The sequence below is a fragment of the Mastacembelus armatus genome, chromosome 5 (assembly GCF_900324485.2).
Source record: "Mastacembelus armatus chromosome 5, fMasArm1.2, whole genome shotgun sequence".
NCBI lineage: Eukaryota > Metazoa > Chordata > Actinopteri > Synbranchiformes > Mastacembelidae > Mastacembelus > Mastacembelus armatus.
This window is the reverse complement of record NC_046637.1, coordinates 25,034,141-25,051,444: the sequence shown is the minus strand read 5'-3', so window position 1 is coordinate 25,051,444 and position 17,304 is coordinate 25,034,141. Positions and strand designations below refer to the sequence as shown.

The window sequence follows — 17,304 nt, the reverse complement described above, 5'->3', positions numbered from 1 at the left end:
GTTAAGATGTACTTTACATGTTCAGTGTATAGCACAAAAAGCTAGTGGAGATGTCTGAACAGAGCAGAGATGATAGCTGATCATACTCTTCCTTAAGACAAACACAGGTCTTACATTTTTCATGAGGATGAAACAGATCACGCAGTGCATCTGTTTGCACCATCATAGTTTTTGGACAACAATGGGGGTACAGACAAATACTCTAAACCAAGGTCTGCATTCATAAACATTATATGGGGAGGATGTGAAATTCATTGTTCATTGTTTTAGACTCTGAATGGGATTTGCAGAACATAAAAACAGAGAAATCCACAGGCAATATCTTTTAATGACATCAAGAGAGAGAACAACAAATAAATTGATTATTTTACAGGTTTATAATTGGAAATATTTTTACATTAATGGCACTGGATTTCTGCAACTATTGTTGTACCTGGATGCAGTGAAGATCTGTCTTGAGTTGGTACATATAGCGTTAATGGGGCTGTCGTGACCTCTGACCTCTCCTATGGGGGTGAAGTTGTCTACGTTCCATACCTTCATCATGCCCCCCCGACAGCCACTCAGCAGCATGGGTCGGCCCGGGACATATGCCAGAGCACACACCCAGTCCTTATGGGCGTTAGGGATTTGCTGTGGAGTCAAGCAGAGGCATCCAGAGTTAGAAATTAAGATGCTCCGCTCTGTGTTTTCACATAAATAATAATCCAGTATTTTTAAAGCAGCTGTCATTCAGAGTCACCAGGTTAATGCTTTCTTAAAATAGCAGAATATAAATATGAATATTTTGCATTTCATTTTTAATAGGGATAAATTATCATCAATAGGGCAGAATATTTTTTATATGGAAAAAGCACATTGTTGCTAGGCAACATGTTTAAGTATAAATATACTGCAGTTTGAGGCATACAAATACTGCATTTAGACACAGTACTGATGTTCTCAGCTCATGCATGTGTCCTTAGTGTTTTTACAATGGCTTCAAAACATGAAATGGAGTTACCTGCCTTATGTTAACTAAGCTAATTCCATTTACAAGAACTTCTGTTTTAGAAAGCAATGGGAGAAAAATAGCAACCAAAGGTCATCAACAAAGGTGCTTGTGACTAATATCAGTAGGCAAAAAGTGTCTGAAGTGTTTCAGTTGTCTGCATTTCAAGCCACAGATCAAATACTTATATGAGAGTTAAATTAATTTCCTTTATCTTTTCAGCATCCTGAAAAGCTCCTGTCAGTTATTTTCATTTTGCCTCTTGAGTCGACAAAAATATCAACCTTTTTCTTACCCAACCCCCCCACCCCATCAATTAACCTAAGGGGAATACTGCCTATAATACAAACAAATGATCCACAATTTGAAGCATGTTTTATTCTTTGGCTTCTTATTTGCAAAAAACTGAAAAGGAAAAAAAACTATCTTACTGAAGATAATTTCAACTTGAACAGAGCTCCATGTCATATTCTGTCTGATTTAAATAGTGGGAGTGACATTATCCAAAGGGACTGATTTACTCTGTATGACAAATATGACATCGTCTAAATAAACAAGGGTGTATATTTAACAGGGTGACTCAGTAAGAATTTATGATTCACAATAGAGCATAACAACTATTACTTCAGATGATATATTCTCTTTTTTACAACAACCTGAAAGACGATTATTTTGACAGCATGCATAATTAACCTGTGGGTTCATGCTGCTTATGCAAATGTCTGATACTGCATCAGCAAGTAAAGCCATATATAAGAAATTACTGGACCAGGAGGAGGTTTCCCATTCTTTAATAGCATTTAATTGACCAGTGATCATGTGACACTAGGGTCTAAATGTCCATCAGGTTAGCTGTGTCGTAGATAGTCATCACTGTCTGTATAGTCATCACATCAGTATAGTCTTTGTACAGCTTCCTTAGTGCCTGATTACTGTGGTCTGCAGACATTTGTCATTTAAATAAGACTGAGAAAAGTTTCCTGAATGGAAAAAAGGCACCTCTTTGCTGTTAGAGTGGAATAGAAGCTACCTCACTATATGTAACAACTCTACACCAGTGGGTAAAAACATGTTAGTGCTTTTCAACACCTCATGGAGAGCAAGACTACACTGCTGCAACAATACCATAAACATGTTGACAAGCCAGTAAAACACACATAAACTTGAAATAGTTTTTGCAGGGTATATTAAGATATTTATCAAGCAACAGGGAATCGCTAATCTACAGTGTTGGGCAATTATAAACAAATTGCTTCACATATTCCCCAAAGAAGTACACTATAGCGTATGCATTTTAACAGAGGGGTCAGAGCAGAACAGCTCCCAACAGCAATGCTGAAGGAGTCTATCTAATATATTCTATTATACCCTAAGCCACAATTTGATCCTATTACATAATTAGACAGAGACTACTGAGTTAGAGTGGCTGTAAAAGGGTTTGTGTTTTCTGCTTTACACTGAGGTTAAGGTCATGCCACAGACCACAACACCCACTCTGTGGAATTAATTCGGCTTTTGAATGGGAATGATAATGTCCTGTGTTCTTGTGTTGTCTGTTTGGATAAACAAAGGCTAAACAGAACTTATGCAAAACAAGTTGACAAAGTGCTCCTTAATATGCATATTACTGTGTGTGCAAACGAGTAACCCGCATCCACCCACACTGTGTATTATTATGCATTATTAACTTATACCGGCAGCAACAGAGGATACATGAGAGACTTCACAGAAGTCAACAGTACCACACAGCGAGCCACACACAGTGACTTGCCTCTGTGGCACCTGTGGATGTGATTGGTGTGGGCTCTAACACCCTGATGTTGACACAGTGCTTTCCTACCACATTAAACTTGGTGACACTCTGCTGACTCTCACCACACAGCGAACACTAGTAGACATGAAGGGATAGCTCCGGTGGCAGCAAGCTGTCCGCCAACTGAACACTACGGGCAGCAAGGCTTTTCACTGTCACAGCTGAACCACTGTCAGATAATGATTAAAATAAAAACGCCACTAGAATGGACTCAGGAGATGTGTCTGTGCCATAACTCTGACTGTAGAAAAACAATAAGGCTACAACTAATTAGCCTGATAATCAGCCTGAATTGCCATTTCATTTCACTTCATTTATTATGAGATTATGTTCATGTTAGTCAGTGACTTGCTAATGAGGGTAGATTTGCTGACACTGTTTTCACTCAGAATGAAAGCTGTGTTAGCACTTAGAGGGAGCAGTTAACATTTTTCAGGGCAATTGAAGACATTTATGAAAGTCTGAAAGCTGTTATTTCTGTAAGTCAGGCTTAAAACACTGTCCATCTATGTCAATCCCATCCATACTTCCTACCATTTTTGTGGCTATTTTTCTGTCACTATTTTTTTAATGGATGTAGTTAGGTAGCTAGATAGTTAGATTAGGTAGAAGCAATACAGCAGTGCTTTAAATTTGATGGACAGGATCCTGCAGCACTTACTAACCCCTTTTCAATTGATGGAACTATCTGCACTGCATACATTAAATGGAAAATTAGCTTTGCTCACTGGATGATAAAGGTAAAGAAGGAATATAGTCTGCACACGTTTCTACCTGCTGGCTCACACCACATAATGTCAGCATTAAAGCACTGTTAGAGAGGTATGTTCTAAAATTCTGATATATGTGCTTGACATTTAAATGAGTAATTCTGCTTCGAGCTTAACCCAAATCTGCTGACTTCAAATAGTGTGCAGGGAACATGCAGCAGGCACATGTAGCCGTGAGCTTGAATAGTCCATAGCAAGTGCTGCTGGGTTTTCAACATGATAACAGAAACATGTTTTAGACCAACCACACCTTAAAAACATGAATTCATTTATTCAAACACTATCACACCTGTGTGAGCTCCTGCTGCTCCAGGTCCCATTTCTTGATTCCATTGTCTCTCGACCCACTGAACAGCACGTCTCCCTGTACAGCCAAACACTCGATGCCATCATAATGCGGAGGCTCAAAGTTATGAGCTGGACCTATATTACCCAGAGTTCCCTCTGCTACATCAAACACCTAAGGATAGAACAGGAAGCAGGAAGTAAAGGCTGAAATTTGACATTCAGATTTTGTCTAAATATTAAGAGTTTGTGAGAGTGTTGGGTACCTTCACATAATGGTCTTTGGAGCCAGTGATTACTTGGTCTTTGCCCAGAAGAGACTGCCCCACAGTCAGGCACATGACAGAGCCAATGTGTCCTGTCAGCTTCCCCATTGCCTGCATCCTACACACACGTTAACACACACAACAAAAGATGAGAACCAAAGGTTGGGAAATTCATTACTTACAAGATTTTCAAGGTGCCTGTTTCGCTGAATGAAATCACTTTCCTTCTCGCAAGTGAAGTAAAATTGCTGAGGCATAGCAATGCCACAGGCAGAGATGGTGCTGAAGAAATGTTTAATACATTCATTTTTCATTTCTTGGGGGTTCTTATGCATCATTAATTGGGTCTGAGCCCCTCAGCATAAACTGTCTGCTCCAATCTGTTAATCATTTCCCTCTAGAAGCATAAAAACAAGGGAGAAGTTGGCATCACCAAGAGAGGTCAGAAATGGGTTCCTTGTAGAAAACAGGCTCATGGTTGTGCTTCTTATAACCAGCACTGGGTTCCTGCACTGATGACTAAGCTCTGTCAGATGCTAATTGGCTTTCTAGTTGATTAACAACTAGTGACAAGTAAATATGTATAAAGGAATTTGGAAGTGGTTGTAAAGAAGCTAACTGCATGATGAATGAACCAAAACTACGGATGCAAATCAGAAAATGGATTAATGAATATGTTGATATACAAATAAATAAGTGAATACTTTAATCAGTGATTGGTTGAATAGTTCTGTGAATTAATAAATCTCTGAATACATTAATAAATGAACAGATGTACCTGTTGAGGTCCCACATGCGAACAGTGTTTCCAGCAGCAGCGTAGAGCACAGATCCTGACAGGTTGAGGGCTATCTGGTTGATCTGACACTCACCCTGTGCAAAGGTGATTGTGCGGGTGGTGGTGCCTGCACACGCATCACCTGAAACCACCTGTCCTGATGAACTGTAGGGGTAAAGAGGAGCCAGGAAGTGTAACAGAGAGCAATAGAAAGGACGACATAAAAGGAGGAGAGGGAGAAACATATAGACGAAATAAAGACATGAGTGTAATGAGCAGCATTTTATAGTCTCGTTTAAATGCCTTTCATATCACGCCTTTCCTCATTTAATTTGTCGCTATTCTGCAATTTGAAGCCCATCACTGAGCAGAAGAGCATATCCTTATACCACTTCCATCAAATATCTAATAGGTTACGATATTTTAGTTTAACAGCTCCACACTGTTCCATCTGACTGGGAGGAGACTTACGTGAGTGTGCGGACACACTTGGCCGAGTCACGGATGTCCCACACCTTGATGTAAGAGGTGGACACTGAGAAGACCAGACAGGAGGAAGGACAGTATTTGACAGACACCACGTTGTTGGGGTGGCCTTTGAGGGTGAGAATCTCCTGACCTGTTACCAGGTTCCATATTTTACAAGTACGATCTGGACACGGAAAGAGGGGACATTCAAATACATTGTCAGTAACAAATATCAGTAACAACAGCTAACATGGGTCTCTCTGACAAAAATGCACCTTGCTACATCTTTTAAGCTCAGTAATTAATATGAATTAACATCTTATTTAGCTCTGTATATAGCTCTGTTTTCTCAATAAGAGATGAGAGGACAGGTACCGCTCTCACACCTTTTCAATAAATATGAAGCTACAAGCAACAGGCTGTTAACTTAGTTTAGCAGAAACACCAGGAAAGGGAGAGAAAACAGAGAGATCAAGTGATTTACCTAGCAGTATAACAAAAGCATAGCAATTAACTTGCTTTTAACTCACTAATGTGTCAGTTTACATAGTTTTTAGATGGATTAAACAAACAAGATATAACAAAACCTTTTGACAGAGCAAAATGAATGGCTTCCTGGCTCCAGCATACTTCACCCAGACTGTACGACACCTCACATATTCTCATTTCAGGCTTATGTGAAATATATAGAGTAGTTAAAAAATGTTAAAAGTAGAGCTAACAGCACATTAAGTGGTGTGTGTACCTTTAGATCCAGTGACCAGCAGCTCATCTGTAGCATCCACACACAGGACAGGCTTTGAATGGCCCTCAGCTACAGAAATACACTGCAGGGGTGCTGTCCGACCCCCCTTCACACCCCCAATGGGATTGATTACACCCCTACAAATCACGCACACGCGCACACGTGCACACACACACACACACACACACACACACACACACAAAGAGTCACTTTCTTCTGTATCAGAAATCTGAGGTTGATTCATTTCCACATATCTAGAGATGTATGCATCGTAAAACAGGCTAATCACAAACGTGCACACAGAAACACAAATCAACACTTTGCATTATATAACCAGAATACAAACCTCACTGAATACATACAGTGCAAAAATGACTATATGCGCTTATGCATGCATGTACATACACACACAACTTTCTGTAAAGCTTAGCCCACCTGCTCCAACTCTCTGGCCCCCCTACCTCCTTTCTTTTTGTTGTGGTACAGCCCAGTTAAAGCACTACAATGGTAAGAGCTGCATTCCCATTCAACTTGTCTTTCTGTCTGTCCTCTCTCACACACACACACTCACCCACAAACACACATAGCTTCAAGTATATTACTGTATGTGCGCTCAGTCCCTCTTGCTGAACCTCTTCCCCAATCCACCCACACCACCCCACACCCCCATGGTGCATGTCCCACTGACAGGCCAGAATCCCAGAGTGCCTGGAGAGTAGCCAGTGAGACAGAACAGGGAAAAAGTGATGAGAAGAGGGAGGAATGTGGGAAAATTGGTCTCTGGTGGGCTCCCTAATAACACGAGTGGTGGTTAGTGTGTATATGTGTGAGAGAGAGCGAGGTAGAGAGCATAACAGTGAGGGAGAGCCTGAGGATGTGAGGAGGGAAAAGAGAATCTGTGATAACACACAAAACTTGGGACAGATTTGTTTCTGCACAGAGTGAGCAAAATACAGAAGGGTGTGCTTGAAACTTCAGAGATAGCAACATGGCACTCTTCTGTGCCAGCACATAAGCTGGTATCACAGCACACATACACACACATACACAAAATATACACAAAAAAATGATATATTCAACTCTAAACCATACTTTCTATGTATCTCTTTTTAAAGTACACAAAATGCCAACCAAAATAAACAACTGTCATCAGCCAGTAAAAAAAACATTACATGCATGTCTGCCAAATCTCAGGACACACAAAAGAGAACTGACTTGCACAGAATAAGCTCAAAGAAATTGTTAACAACAGCCACAGGTCAACTCCAAAGCAGCCTGTAACTCAAAAATAAAACCACAGCACAGTGTCCTGAGACATCATCATCACAACATGCAGCATCCATTCTCCATCAGTCAGGTTGGTGCTGACTCTCAGTTCAGCATGTCCACAGCCAATCACCAGCTGGGGCCCAGGGAAAAGGGCTTCTGGTGCATGTGGGTAGGTGGAGAGATGTAACAAGTCAGATTATCAGCTTCTTTGCAGAGCTGCAAAACCTGACTGTGATGACAGGTTTATGGAGTGAACACCACATGACACACCATCAGACGCACCGTTTGTGGCCCAGTTTCATTCAATGATTGAAAACAAGCTATTTCTTTGATTAACAGAAAGAAACCCATAAAATATGACAGTTCTATTTTTATGCCTTTTCCTAAATGATAAGAGAGGGGAAGGCAAAACAGAAGAGTAATTTGGGGTGCAGTTTGATTTGAATGAACTTTATCACTCTAAAGGCTGTTAAACCTATGATGTCGTCTGAGGAAGGTCTTTAGCTCTATCTTTATTGATTATAATACAAATTCTTTAGCCATGTAATCTCATTGCTCTCCAGGTGTTTAATGCATAATTGACATTTAACTTTAAAATTTGCTAAAACATCATTTCCTTTCATATATGATCCCTGGAGTATTTTGAATATTTTCTTTTTCTATAGTTCATCTTGTTTTTCTCTATAAGGACAATGATTTGCATACTATATCAGTTAATGCACCAGTCTTATTTCTTTCTAGCATGCTGCAAATGGCAGAAACTGTTCCCTATCTATCAGTATCTGCAGAAGATATCACAGTGTGCTGTGTTATCCACTGTGTAAGAGCTGCTAATGGATGTTGCAGGGCCAAGCACCAAGAGACCAGCAGACTAATGACAACATGGAAAGGGATCAGTGTGTGCTCTCTGCAGTATACAGAAAAACAGACAGAAGGGCCTCAGTGAGAGGTGCCTCTATGTGTGTGTGTGTGTGTGTGTATGAAGACAGAAATAGAAAGGACTGATGAGAACAAAGAGCATAAAATCCTGTTTTTATCATTATTATAAACTGTATTCTATGTGTCTTAAAGGAATAATTTGACGTTTTGTGAAATAAGCTCATTGTCTTTAATGGCCAAAGCTTTTGTGAGACCAATTTCACCTCTGTGTGCCAACATAAAGTAGACTGGAAATAGTTAGCATGGCTTTGTCTGACATGAACAAAAATCACCAAAGCATATGAGAGGTTAACTAACCAACTAACACATGCTTATTAACACTTATAAAAACTGAAAAATAAAAACTTGAGCTGACTGTTTCCAGTCTTAGTGTTAAGGTACATGGTTATTAACTGTTGGTTCATATTTGCCTAATAGATACAGCACAGGTGTGATACTGATTTTCTCATCTATCTCTCAGCAAGAAATCAAATAAGTGGATTTTGCAAAATGGTATTTTTTTCTTCAAGCTCCTAATTTATAATAATCTAATCATCTAATTATACTACAGTTTTAACATGCAGAATGTGTCAGACCATGCTTACAGGTGATTAATCAATTAATCACATTATCAGGTGGTTAACACAGTTGAGAGAGATTTGGTTAAAATATTATGTGCCACATTGTACAGCATGTTTTTTTCCCACACAGCCTGCAAGAAAAGGTGATGAGGTTCATTCAAGGTTTTGCAGACAAGCATCACCACAGAGAAACACAACATCACACAGGTGAACCAGGCCGGCAGGTCAACAAGGCAGCATGTGGCTATAACATGCACCACAATGACCCCCACCCTCAGTGGGAGAAAAAGGAGATGGAGGAGGTGGAGAGGCCACTAACTACTGGTGAAGACGAGATGACACCCAGTGAGTTAACAGGCAAATGGGAAAACAGAGTGACAGACACAGTTCCTCTACCTGAGCACCTCGGAGAGCGAGGAGTCGCTGTCATCCGACCTGGAGGCAGAAGAGGAGCAAGGAGAGGGAGGGGCAGGATGGGAAGAGGAAAGGGTTAACCACACTTAGGAAAGACAGAAGGGTTACTGGCAAAGGGTTAAAAGAAGGAGCAACTAGGGAGGGGCTTTTAGATACAAAGCAGTGAACAAACTGGTAGAAAAGCTCAGTCAACAGTCGAGCTTGTCCAGTGGTCATCAGGCAATTTGCCATGAAATGAGTTTCTTCTCAAAGGTAGCCAATGAACAGGCTGTATTCTTTGACTAGTGTCTGACAATTTTATTTTGTTAAAGCATATTTACTGTATGTACACCCACGCAAAGCAAAGGCTGCTTTAGAGGACATTTCCCTAGTGGTGTTAAATGTTAAAGGTTTAAAGTAATAGTTTGACACTTTTGGGAAATGTATGCAGAGTTGAATGATAAGATTGACACCACCCTTATCTTCGACCAGTAAAGATAAAGCTATGGCCAGTGGTGTAAATATTAGAAATAGATGGAAACAGCATACCCATGGTCTATGTGAGGGTAATAAAATACAGTCAACATGCCTTAAGCTCAGTAACTATTAGAAGGTATCTCATTTGTTTAATCCGTATAAAGAAGATGTGTAGAAACAACAATTTGCTAATTTGATTACAGACCGTCATTTTTACGCTTTATTTTGGTAAAGACTAAAGTAACTAGATACAGTGAGGTGCTGATAGGTCAACGTTGTTACCTCTGCCAGGCTGTTTCCTAATATTTGCAGTTCATAGCTGCCGCTTCATATTTAACATACAGTCATGACATCAGTCCTCTCATCTAACTCTCATCTAACAAGATAGTGAGTATAAGTATTTCCCCAAATGTCAAATTATTCATTTAAACAAAGCAGAAAAATGGTAGTGAAAGAAAAAGGGAAGTAGTCAGGGAGGAATCACTAGGTCCAGGACAGTCAAACACAGCTGTCAAAGAACTGCACATTACAATTTCGACAACTTTTCTGCCCTCTCTGTATGATCCCCATGATGTTAGTACCCCCTCACACATCTACACGTTCCAGCTGGAACAAGGGAATTAGAACAGAAAAAGACATTAAGGGTAGCAAACGGGGTTAAGGGAAGGGAAAATCCAGTCAGCTGGAGGATAAGGATGTCAGTCTTATAGGCAAGCCCACTCAAAGCTGCCAAGGGAAAAAGAACCAGGCAAAACCCATACCACCACTATAGCACTGAGCGAAAGGCTGGTATGTGTGTAACAGCCCAATAAAAGTGTTTGTATATTTTAACTATTTTATAGCCTCAGATTTGTCACCATTATAGCCTTTGCTTCAACCATTATAGCCTTTGCTTCACACTTCGAGCATGAAATATTAAACCAAGATGACTGTTGATATGTCTAGAGGGAACATAAGTGTTCAAAGATGATAGAAATTCTTCCATTTCTTGGTATTTACTATTTATTAGAATAATGATATCCGAGTCTCAGCGCTAAATCCTTTTAAAATTCATTGGTTTTATACGATGCAAATGTAATGATAAGATTCAAAGACGCTTTTTCAATCAGAAGACCAGAAAGGTTTGTTGTAAAGTCATTTTCCCAATTGTAATGTGACTTGATCCAAGTCTCACAGACGACTAAATATGAATCAGTCAAAAAACTGAAGCAGAATTCATCATGACAAAAACCTTTTTTTGCATGTTAAACAGGTTTTGTGAACTTGCAGTGATGTATTTGAGAACATCACTTCTTCTTTGCATATCAAACAGCTTCTCATCTGACACCCAGTTACACAGAATTCATACAGACAATTCATACTGGCTTTCTCATTATTTTTCTAATAAATTAGCTTCAATGGGCTGTGAATATATGCTTGTGACAACAAATTAAGTGTTAAAGTTAGGTCAGTGTGTGTAACGTTAGGAGATAATATCAAATAAAATGAAAATATTGATCAGTTCATCAAAATGCAACAATGCAAATCGTCTCTGCAGACAAAAGAACATGACCTCAAACTATTTCATCCTCCTGCTCTAAAAGACACTAAACTGAAATATCCTCTCAGACTGTCACCCTGACTTGATTCAAAATTACAACAAATGACAACAGCTGTCTATTTAGATAACAAGAGCCAACTCGTTTACCTACTTCTGCTCCAGAAAATTAGATCCCACAGGCTCCAACATATGCAACACATACAAATATTCCCCCATACAGCACACTTACACACAAACACAACACCCTAACTCATTACACACAGCATCCTCGCTAACAACTAGCAGTTAATAAAGCTGAGAAACATTTCAGATTAATAAAGATTACAAAACAAACAACTTTAGAGCAGAGCCAAATGCTGACTGAAATGAACTGCTGACATTTGTCAGAGCACAAAGCTGGAATTGATTGTGAGCAGAAAGGAAAAACCGGCTCGGCACCTTCGATGCTCACATTAACACACCACTTTGTGTCTCCGGCTAATGTGGCTGGATTATACACTTGTACAGCAAGAGGTGTTTAGATCATTCCTTTAGCCTTATGGATAAAGGAACAACATTAGAAACAGGACAGTTTAACACTATTACACAACAATCACAGTCTCAAAAATGACCATAAATTGGGACTTATTGCAGGTCTGTTTTTACCAGATTACATGTGTTTGCATTTGGTTTCATCTGCCTAGACAATCTGTTGAAAATAGTCTTCAAGCTGCTGTTTTTTGGCAACATTTCATTTTGCAGTTTTCTGCTATTTTGTGTGTTCCTGTGGTTTGTTTCGTAAACACTGTCTATGGAGGCTGACACCATGCAATGCTCTTCACACTGTCAGTAAAACACACATTTCCACAGTCAATCTTTGTTCCAAGTCAGAAGCACTTACTAGTCAATGTAAGATTGTGTACTGTAAATGGCAAATTATGTGTGGGGTCATTTTCTGAGGATGCCCACTGCACCATCTGTTATCGGAAATGTAGCTCTTCCTACACCTGCTGCACCTGTGTTTCTGCTCATGTTCAGCAGCCCGCTAACGCTCTTGTACCTCTCCCATCTTTATGAAGTCTAACAATCTGGTTGTTAGACTAGGTCAACACAGAAAGAGCTGTGGTGTTTACATGTTTTTTTTTAAGTTGCAATTATTATCTGTAATGCAATTACCCTTACCTGTAAATCACAGGTGCAATACACAATCAAAAATCACCATTGAAAATAATCTGAGTAAGATAAAGCAATTTTGAATCATTAAGATTTTAGTGCTATTACAAGGTTTTGTGTTTTGTGCAGTTTTGTTTAACACTAGATAACATCTGTGCAGGAGTGTACTCACTTGTCCAGAGCAGAACCTTGAGTTTGGTTGCTGGTGAGCCTTGAGAAGACGTTGCGGTCATTCCTTGTCCTCAAAGGAGGGGAAGAGGGAGGAGTATAACCATCAGTAGGTCTGATCAGCAGCAGGATGGTGAGGGAGGATAAGGGTGAGGATGAACATGAAGAGTTAAGAAGGAAGAGTTAGAAAATATAGACAGTACATTACACAGTCTGTCAGCAAAATAGTTTGAATTTCAGCATTACATGTACCTGTACGCACGGTCGTAAGATTTCCTCCTTGTTATAGGGGAAGTGTCATAACCACGAGACTGCCTGGGACTGACACACACACAAGCAAACTAAGCAGACTTTTATGGGGGTGCACAGGTGACAAGCACAGAAGGCCGATACACGTCTATGTAAGCTGCTGCAAATCTACGTATAAGCAATAAAGGTTTAATGCAATTTAACAGCAATTGTAGCAGACTAAAGGAGATCACACACTCATTTCTTTATATATCAAATCACACACAACCAGGCTTTCCATCCCCAAGTACTGATGCAAATTTCATTGACTTCTCCTTTTCCCACCCTGAAGCAGTTTTATAACCTAGCTTGGAAATACAGACTGGGAAACTAATATTTTTAACTACTTCAGGGTGTAAAAAGACGTTCTTTTCTCATTGTTATATCAATATATCATATTAATCATATTTCTATCCCACTTGTTGATTTCAGTGACATGTTATGTTCAGTCACAAATTTTCTATTTCAACCAATATCATCAGTGGTCAACATGTTCTATATCTTACTAGAAGATACTCTATGTCAGTAGAACTAATGTTGTGAGCTGAGATTATTTTACTAAAGCAGACTAACCAACAGGATGGCCTGCTGTCCCACACACTGATTCCTATCCAGGGGTACTTGGCCCTTACTGGGGGTAGTAGATTTGTAGAGTCCCTCAGCTAAATTGAAAAAACTGAAATTATCATTGCAAAAAGCAATGAGTAATAATAACCTACAGGTATTGAGTGGAACATGAATAATCTTAAAATAATGGATAGATAGTTGAAATATAGCTTAAATAATGTTAATGGTTATTGTGTCGGCTGGGGGTTGTTAGCTCATCTGACAGTGCTGTGGAAACACCACATCAGAAACGTCAGAAACACCACATCACTTGTGAGATCTTGTCATAATTTGACATGGCTAAAATACAAGTACAGTCCCACACCCATCACCCCCTTCCTTGTAACACTTAAAGAATAGACCTGGTTCTGACTCAGTGTCTACTATAGGTCAGCTCTTCAAGACTTACAAGGTGTGTCCCCTGACAGGCAGGCTGATGGTACGGGATGCCCGGTCTCTGTGGTAGGGTTCTCGTAAGGACAGACTGAGTCCCAGACTCCCTGTCACCAGGCTCAGGCCGTCTTCTTGGATGTCAGTTAGCGAAGCCAGAGATTTGGTGATGTGCTGCTGCTTGCTGCCTGATGAGGGATCCAAGATGGGGCCCAAATACTCTGCTGACACTGCCTTCATCTGAGCTGACAGACGAGGCTCCATCTGGGTCAAAAAAACACACCATTTGTGTTACATAGGACCATAGAAGGGAAAATGAAATTAGTAAGAAGGACGACAGTGGAATACAAAAAACTGGGACATAAAACAAAGATAAAGGCTAAATTTAATTAGGACACAGAAGGAAATTATGATAGAGGCTGACAATATCATGCAGCTGGGAAAAGGGCAAACGGAATATGAAAACAGTAAAATAAATAAGCTATAAAGGAAAGAGCTGCCATTACAGGGTCAAAGAAAAGCTCACTAGAAAAAAAAAGAACAGAAACACACCATAAAAAAGCAAACACATCATTAGCAAGAGGATGACAGGAACTGGTGTCATCTCTAGAGTTTCTCCGTCACCAGGCTTTAGTAAGCAGAATCATTTTTATATGTTTGCTTCTACTGCCACCTTATGGCTGCACACAAGAACAGCAGGCACTCTGACAAACTGGCATGTAGTCTGTGTTGACAGCAAAAATTAGAGCAAGAGACCAAACAAAAGCACTACACAAAGCATATCAACCTTATCTGACAGCATACAGTGTCATAGATATTCATGAAGATCTGACAGACTGAGATAGTGCAAAATATAGAGCTTGATGCACCTGATGTTTTGAGAATAAGAAGTTTGGGAAGAAAACACAAGCCAGCTATACCTTTATTTTGAAATCATCTTGGCTGTTGGACTCTTTTATCTGAGAAACACTGCAGAGAAAGAGAAAAGGAGAGAATGGGTCGTATAGAGAGACACGAGGACAATAAGAACTACAGGTCTTCCAAATGAAATTTCCACTAGATAAACACTAATGTGGGTAAAAAAAAAAATGTACTAAAGTGTCATCAATGAATTTAAAAATGTTGCTTATTGAAGATGTCATGTGAGGGAGCAGACTGCAGTCTCACCTGCTGTCAGAGGCTTGGCTGAACTCAGAGGGCTCCTCATCAGTGCTGGCATAACCATTTTCTGGAAACACATAAAACGCACAGTTTGTACACCTGCAGTACCTCCAGAAACTGCTGCTCTGCACATCTGTATGTGCCACAACCTACTCCACACTAACATTTCCATTTCTCTGAAGAATCTTTATTCATTTTTTTCATTTAAAATCGTCAAGACGGCATGATTACAGGTTTCAGATACTCAAACACTGACACAAACTAGAAGAGAAAGAGGGAAATGAAAAGGGATCATGTGACAAAAGGTAACAAGGGAACATACTAAAGTGACGTCTTACACAAAGCATCACAAAAAGCACTGCTCACCCTGCTGCACATTATGGATGAGAGCCTGCAGCTCAGGGATGTATTCTGCCTTTTCTCGCAGGGCATCAAGAATCATGTGATTGTGAGATGAGCCAATCACGTCTGTCTGCCTGAGCTGACCCTCCAGCAACCTGATCTGAGCCTCCTTCTGGGCCACCTGTAAGCTCTACACACACACACACACACACACACACACACACACATACGCAAGGACCAAATAAGTTTAAAAATGTTAATGAACACATGAACAGTACAGTAACACTAAACTCTTATTTATCTGACTGCTCTGTAAATATACTGCTTTCATTACCTAAGGGGCATTTACTGAGCTAATGTAGCAGTAATTACACCATTGACACTATCTCACAGTACAAAGAGTGACCACTAGATGGCACCACAACCATTATTCACTGTTTCTGCATTTGACTCACTTCTCTCAACACTGTATTCAGGTAATGTGAAGATGAACAAATAAAAACAAAACTATTACCTTCCAGCAAGGAGCATAATTCTCCTTACTTCTCCTTTACTCCTTTTTAGTTCAGTGTATTTAACAAAGCATATAATACTTCAAATAATGGCACCGAATTATTCCCTTTGTTAATGCACCTTATCTATTGAGGCCTTCAGGAAGTGGTCCAGCAGGTGGCGTGCTTCAGACAGGGAGCAGGAGCTAATCACCACTGAGGTGTCCACAGAGTCCAGCTCATCCTTCAGGAAAACACAATCTCAGGCATCATTAGAGGCCCCCATCACTTCCCACACAGCAAGTATACAAGGTTGTGTTTGTGCAAATGTCTTTCTGTGGTTGTGTGGACACGTTTTAATTTGATTCAGTCATTAGGAGATATAGGCTGGCCCTCACAACTTTAAAGTGTGAGTATTAAGACTTGGTTGTAGGGGTAATATTAAAATTTAGTCTAGGTTTGGTTTGGGGTAAAGATTAGAGATTTAGCTGTGATGGCTAAAATTAGGGATAAGGGGCTAGGGAGCCAATAACTGTGCTCACAAGTATAGAAAGTTAGACATATGTGTGAGTATTTGTACCTTGGTCTCCTCTATCTGCACAATGGTGGCCTGGCAGTCAGACAGGCTGTCATTGATGTAGTCTATATTGGCATTCAGAACCTCAATCTCCTCATTAATTTCCTGAAGAAGGCGGTCCTCTGCCTCAGGTCCCTCTCCCTCTGCCATCAGTACTTCCCGCTTATGTGAGAGCGCCTCCTGCTGGACAGTCAGCTCCTCTCGTTTCTGACTCGACAAAACACAAAGGCACACACAGCAAAAGAACAGTCAGGATTTTAACAGCTTGTCTGTAGAACACAAAATGGAGGGAAGATTCTCACTGGTTTCATCTGTCAACTACTGAGAAGGAACTGAACCAAAAATCTGTACGTCACTCATGTCTGCAGTAACCACTCTGCTGCAGTGTGTGCATCTGCCAATCCCAGTTACATTTCAAACAGCACATTTTACCAACCTATACATCAAGAGTCAAAAATGCCAGTGCCACACCTACCTTGATAAGGCGATCCATATCAGCTTCCACATTAGCGATCGTCATCCTCTGCATAACAATGTCCATAATGCGACGCTCAAGGGCTTGCCACTTTTGACGGGCTGATTTTGAGAAGCTGCTGGCTCTGCCTGCTGCTCCGATGCTGCCTAGACCTGCTGGCTTACGCTGCAACTTCTTCCTGCTGCTGGGAAGAGACAAAGAGATGGGAGAGGTGATGAGAGATGAGAGAGGAGCGGGGCAGAGAAATATGAAATCAGAAATCAAAATCCCTGACGAAAATAAACAAATTCCTACTTACAAGGCAGTAACTGTTTTAAAAATTACTTTTATTAGGTGCACAAAGACAGATTCTACTTTACT

At 40.2% G+C, this 17,304-nt stretch overlaps 1 protein-coding gene across 5 annotated transcripts in view; it reads right to left on the bottom strand.

Moving 5' to 3' along the window:
* The window catches only part of kif21b (kinesin family member 21B), a 54,839-nt gene that overhangs the window by 8,678 nt on the left and 28,857 nt on the right, over window positions 1-17,304 (bottom strand). For 2 of the 5 annotated variants that reach the window (XM_026305940.1, XM_026305942.1), the window contains exons 18-32: window positions 16,945-17,128; window positions 16,473-16,676; window positions 16,035-16,136; window positions 15,426-15,591; window positions 15,066-15,126; window positions 14,819-14,867; window positions 13,918-14,162; window positions 12,867-12,935; window positions 12,619-12,729; window positions 6,117-6,253; window positions 5,375-5,555; window positions 4,904-5,068; window positions 4,126-4,243; window positions 3,864-4,034; window positions 434-633 (exon numbers count right to left, since the gene is read on the bottom strand). In XM_026305940.1, coding sequence (XP_026161725.1) covers window positions 434-633; window positions 3,864-4,034; window positions 4,126-4,243; window positions 4,904-5,068; window positions 5,375-5,555; window positions 6,117-6,253; window positions 12,619-12,729; window positions 12,867-12,935; window positions 13,918-14,162; window positions 14,819-14,867; window positions 15,066-15,126; window positions 15,426-15,591; window positions 16,035-16,136; window positions 16,473-16,676; window positions 16,945-17,128 — 2,163 coding nt within the window. Of the gene's footprint in view, window positions 1-433; window positions 634-3,863; window positions 4,035-4,125; window positions 4,244-4,903; window positions 5,069-5,374; window positions 5,556-6,116; window positions 6,254-11,918; window positions 12,117-12,618; window positions 12,730-12,866; window positions 12,936-13,917; window positions 14,163-14,818; window positions 14,868-15,065; window positions 15,127-15,425; window positions 15,592-16,034; window positions 16,137-16,472; window positions 16,677-16,944; window positions 17,129-17,304 lie in introns of those variants that run through there. The other 3 variants (XM_026305941.1, XM_026305943.1, XM_026305944.1) reach the window with 3 other exon arrangements.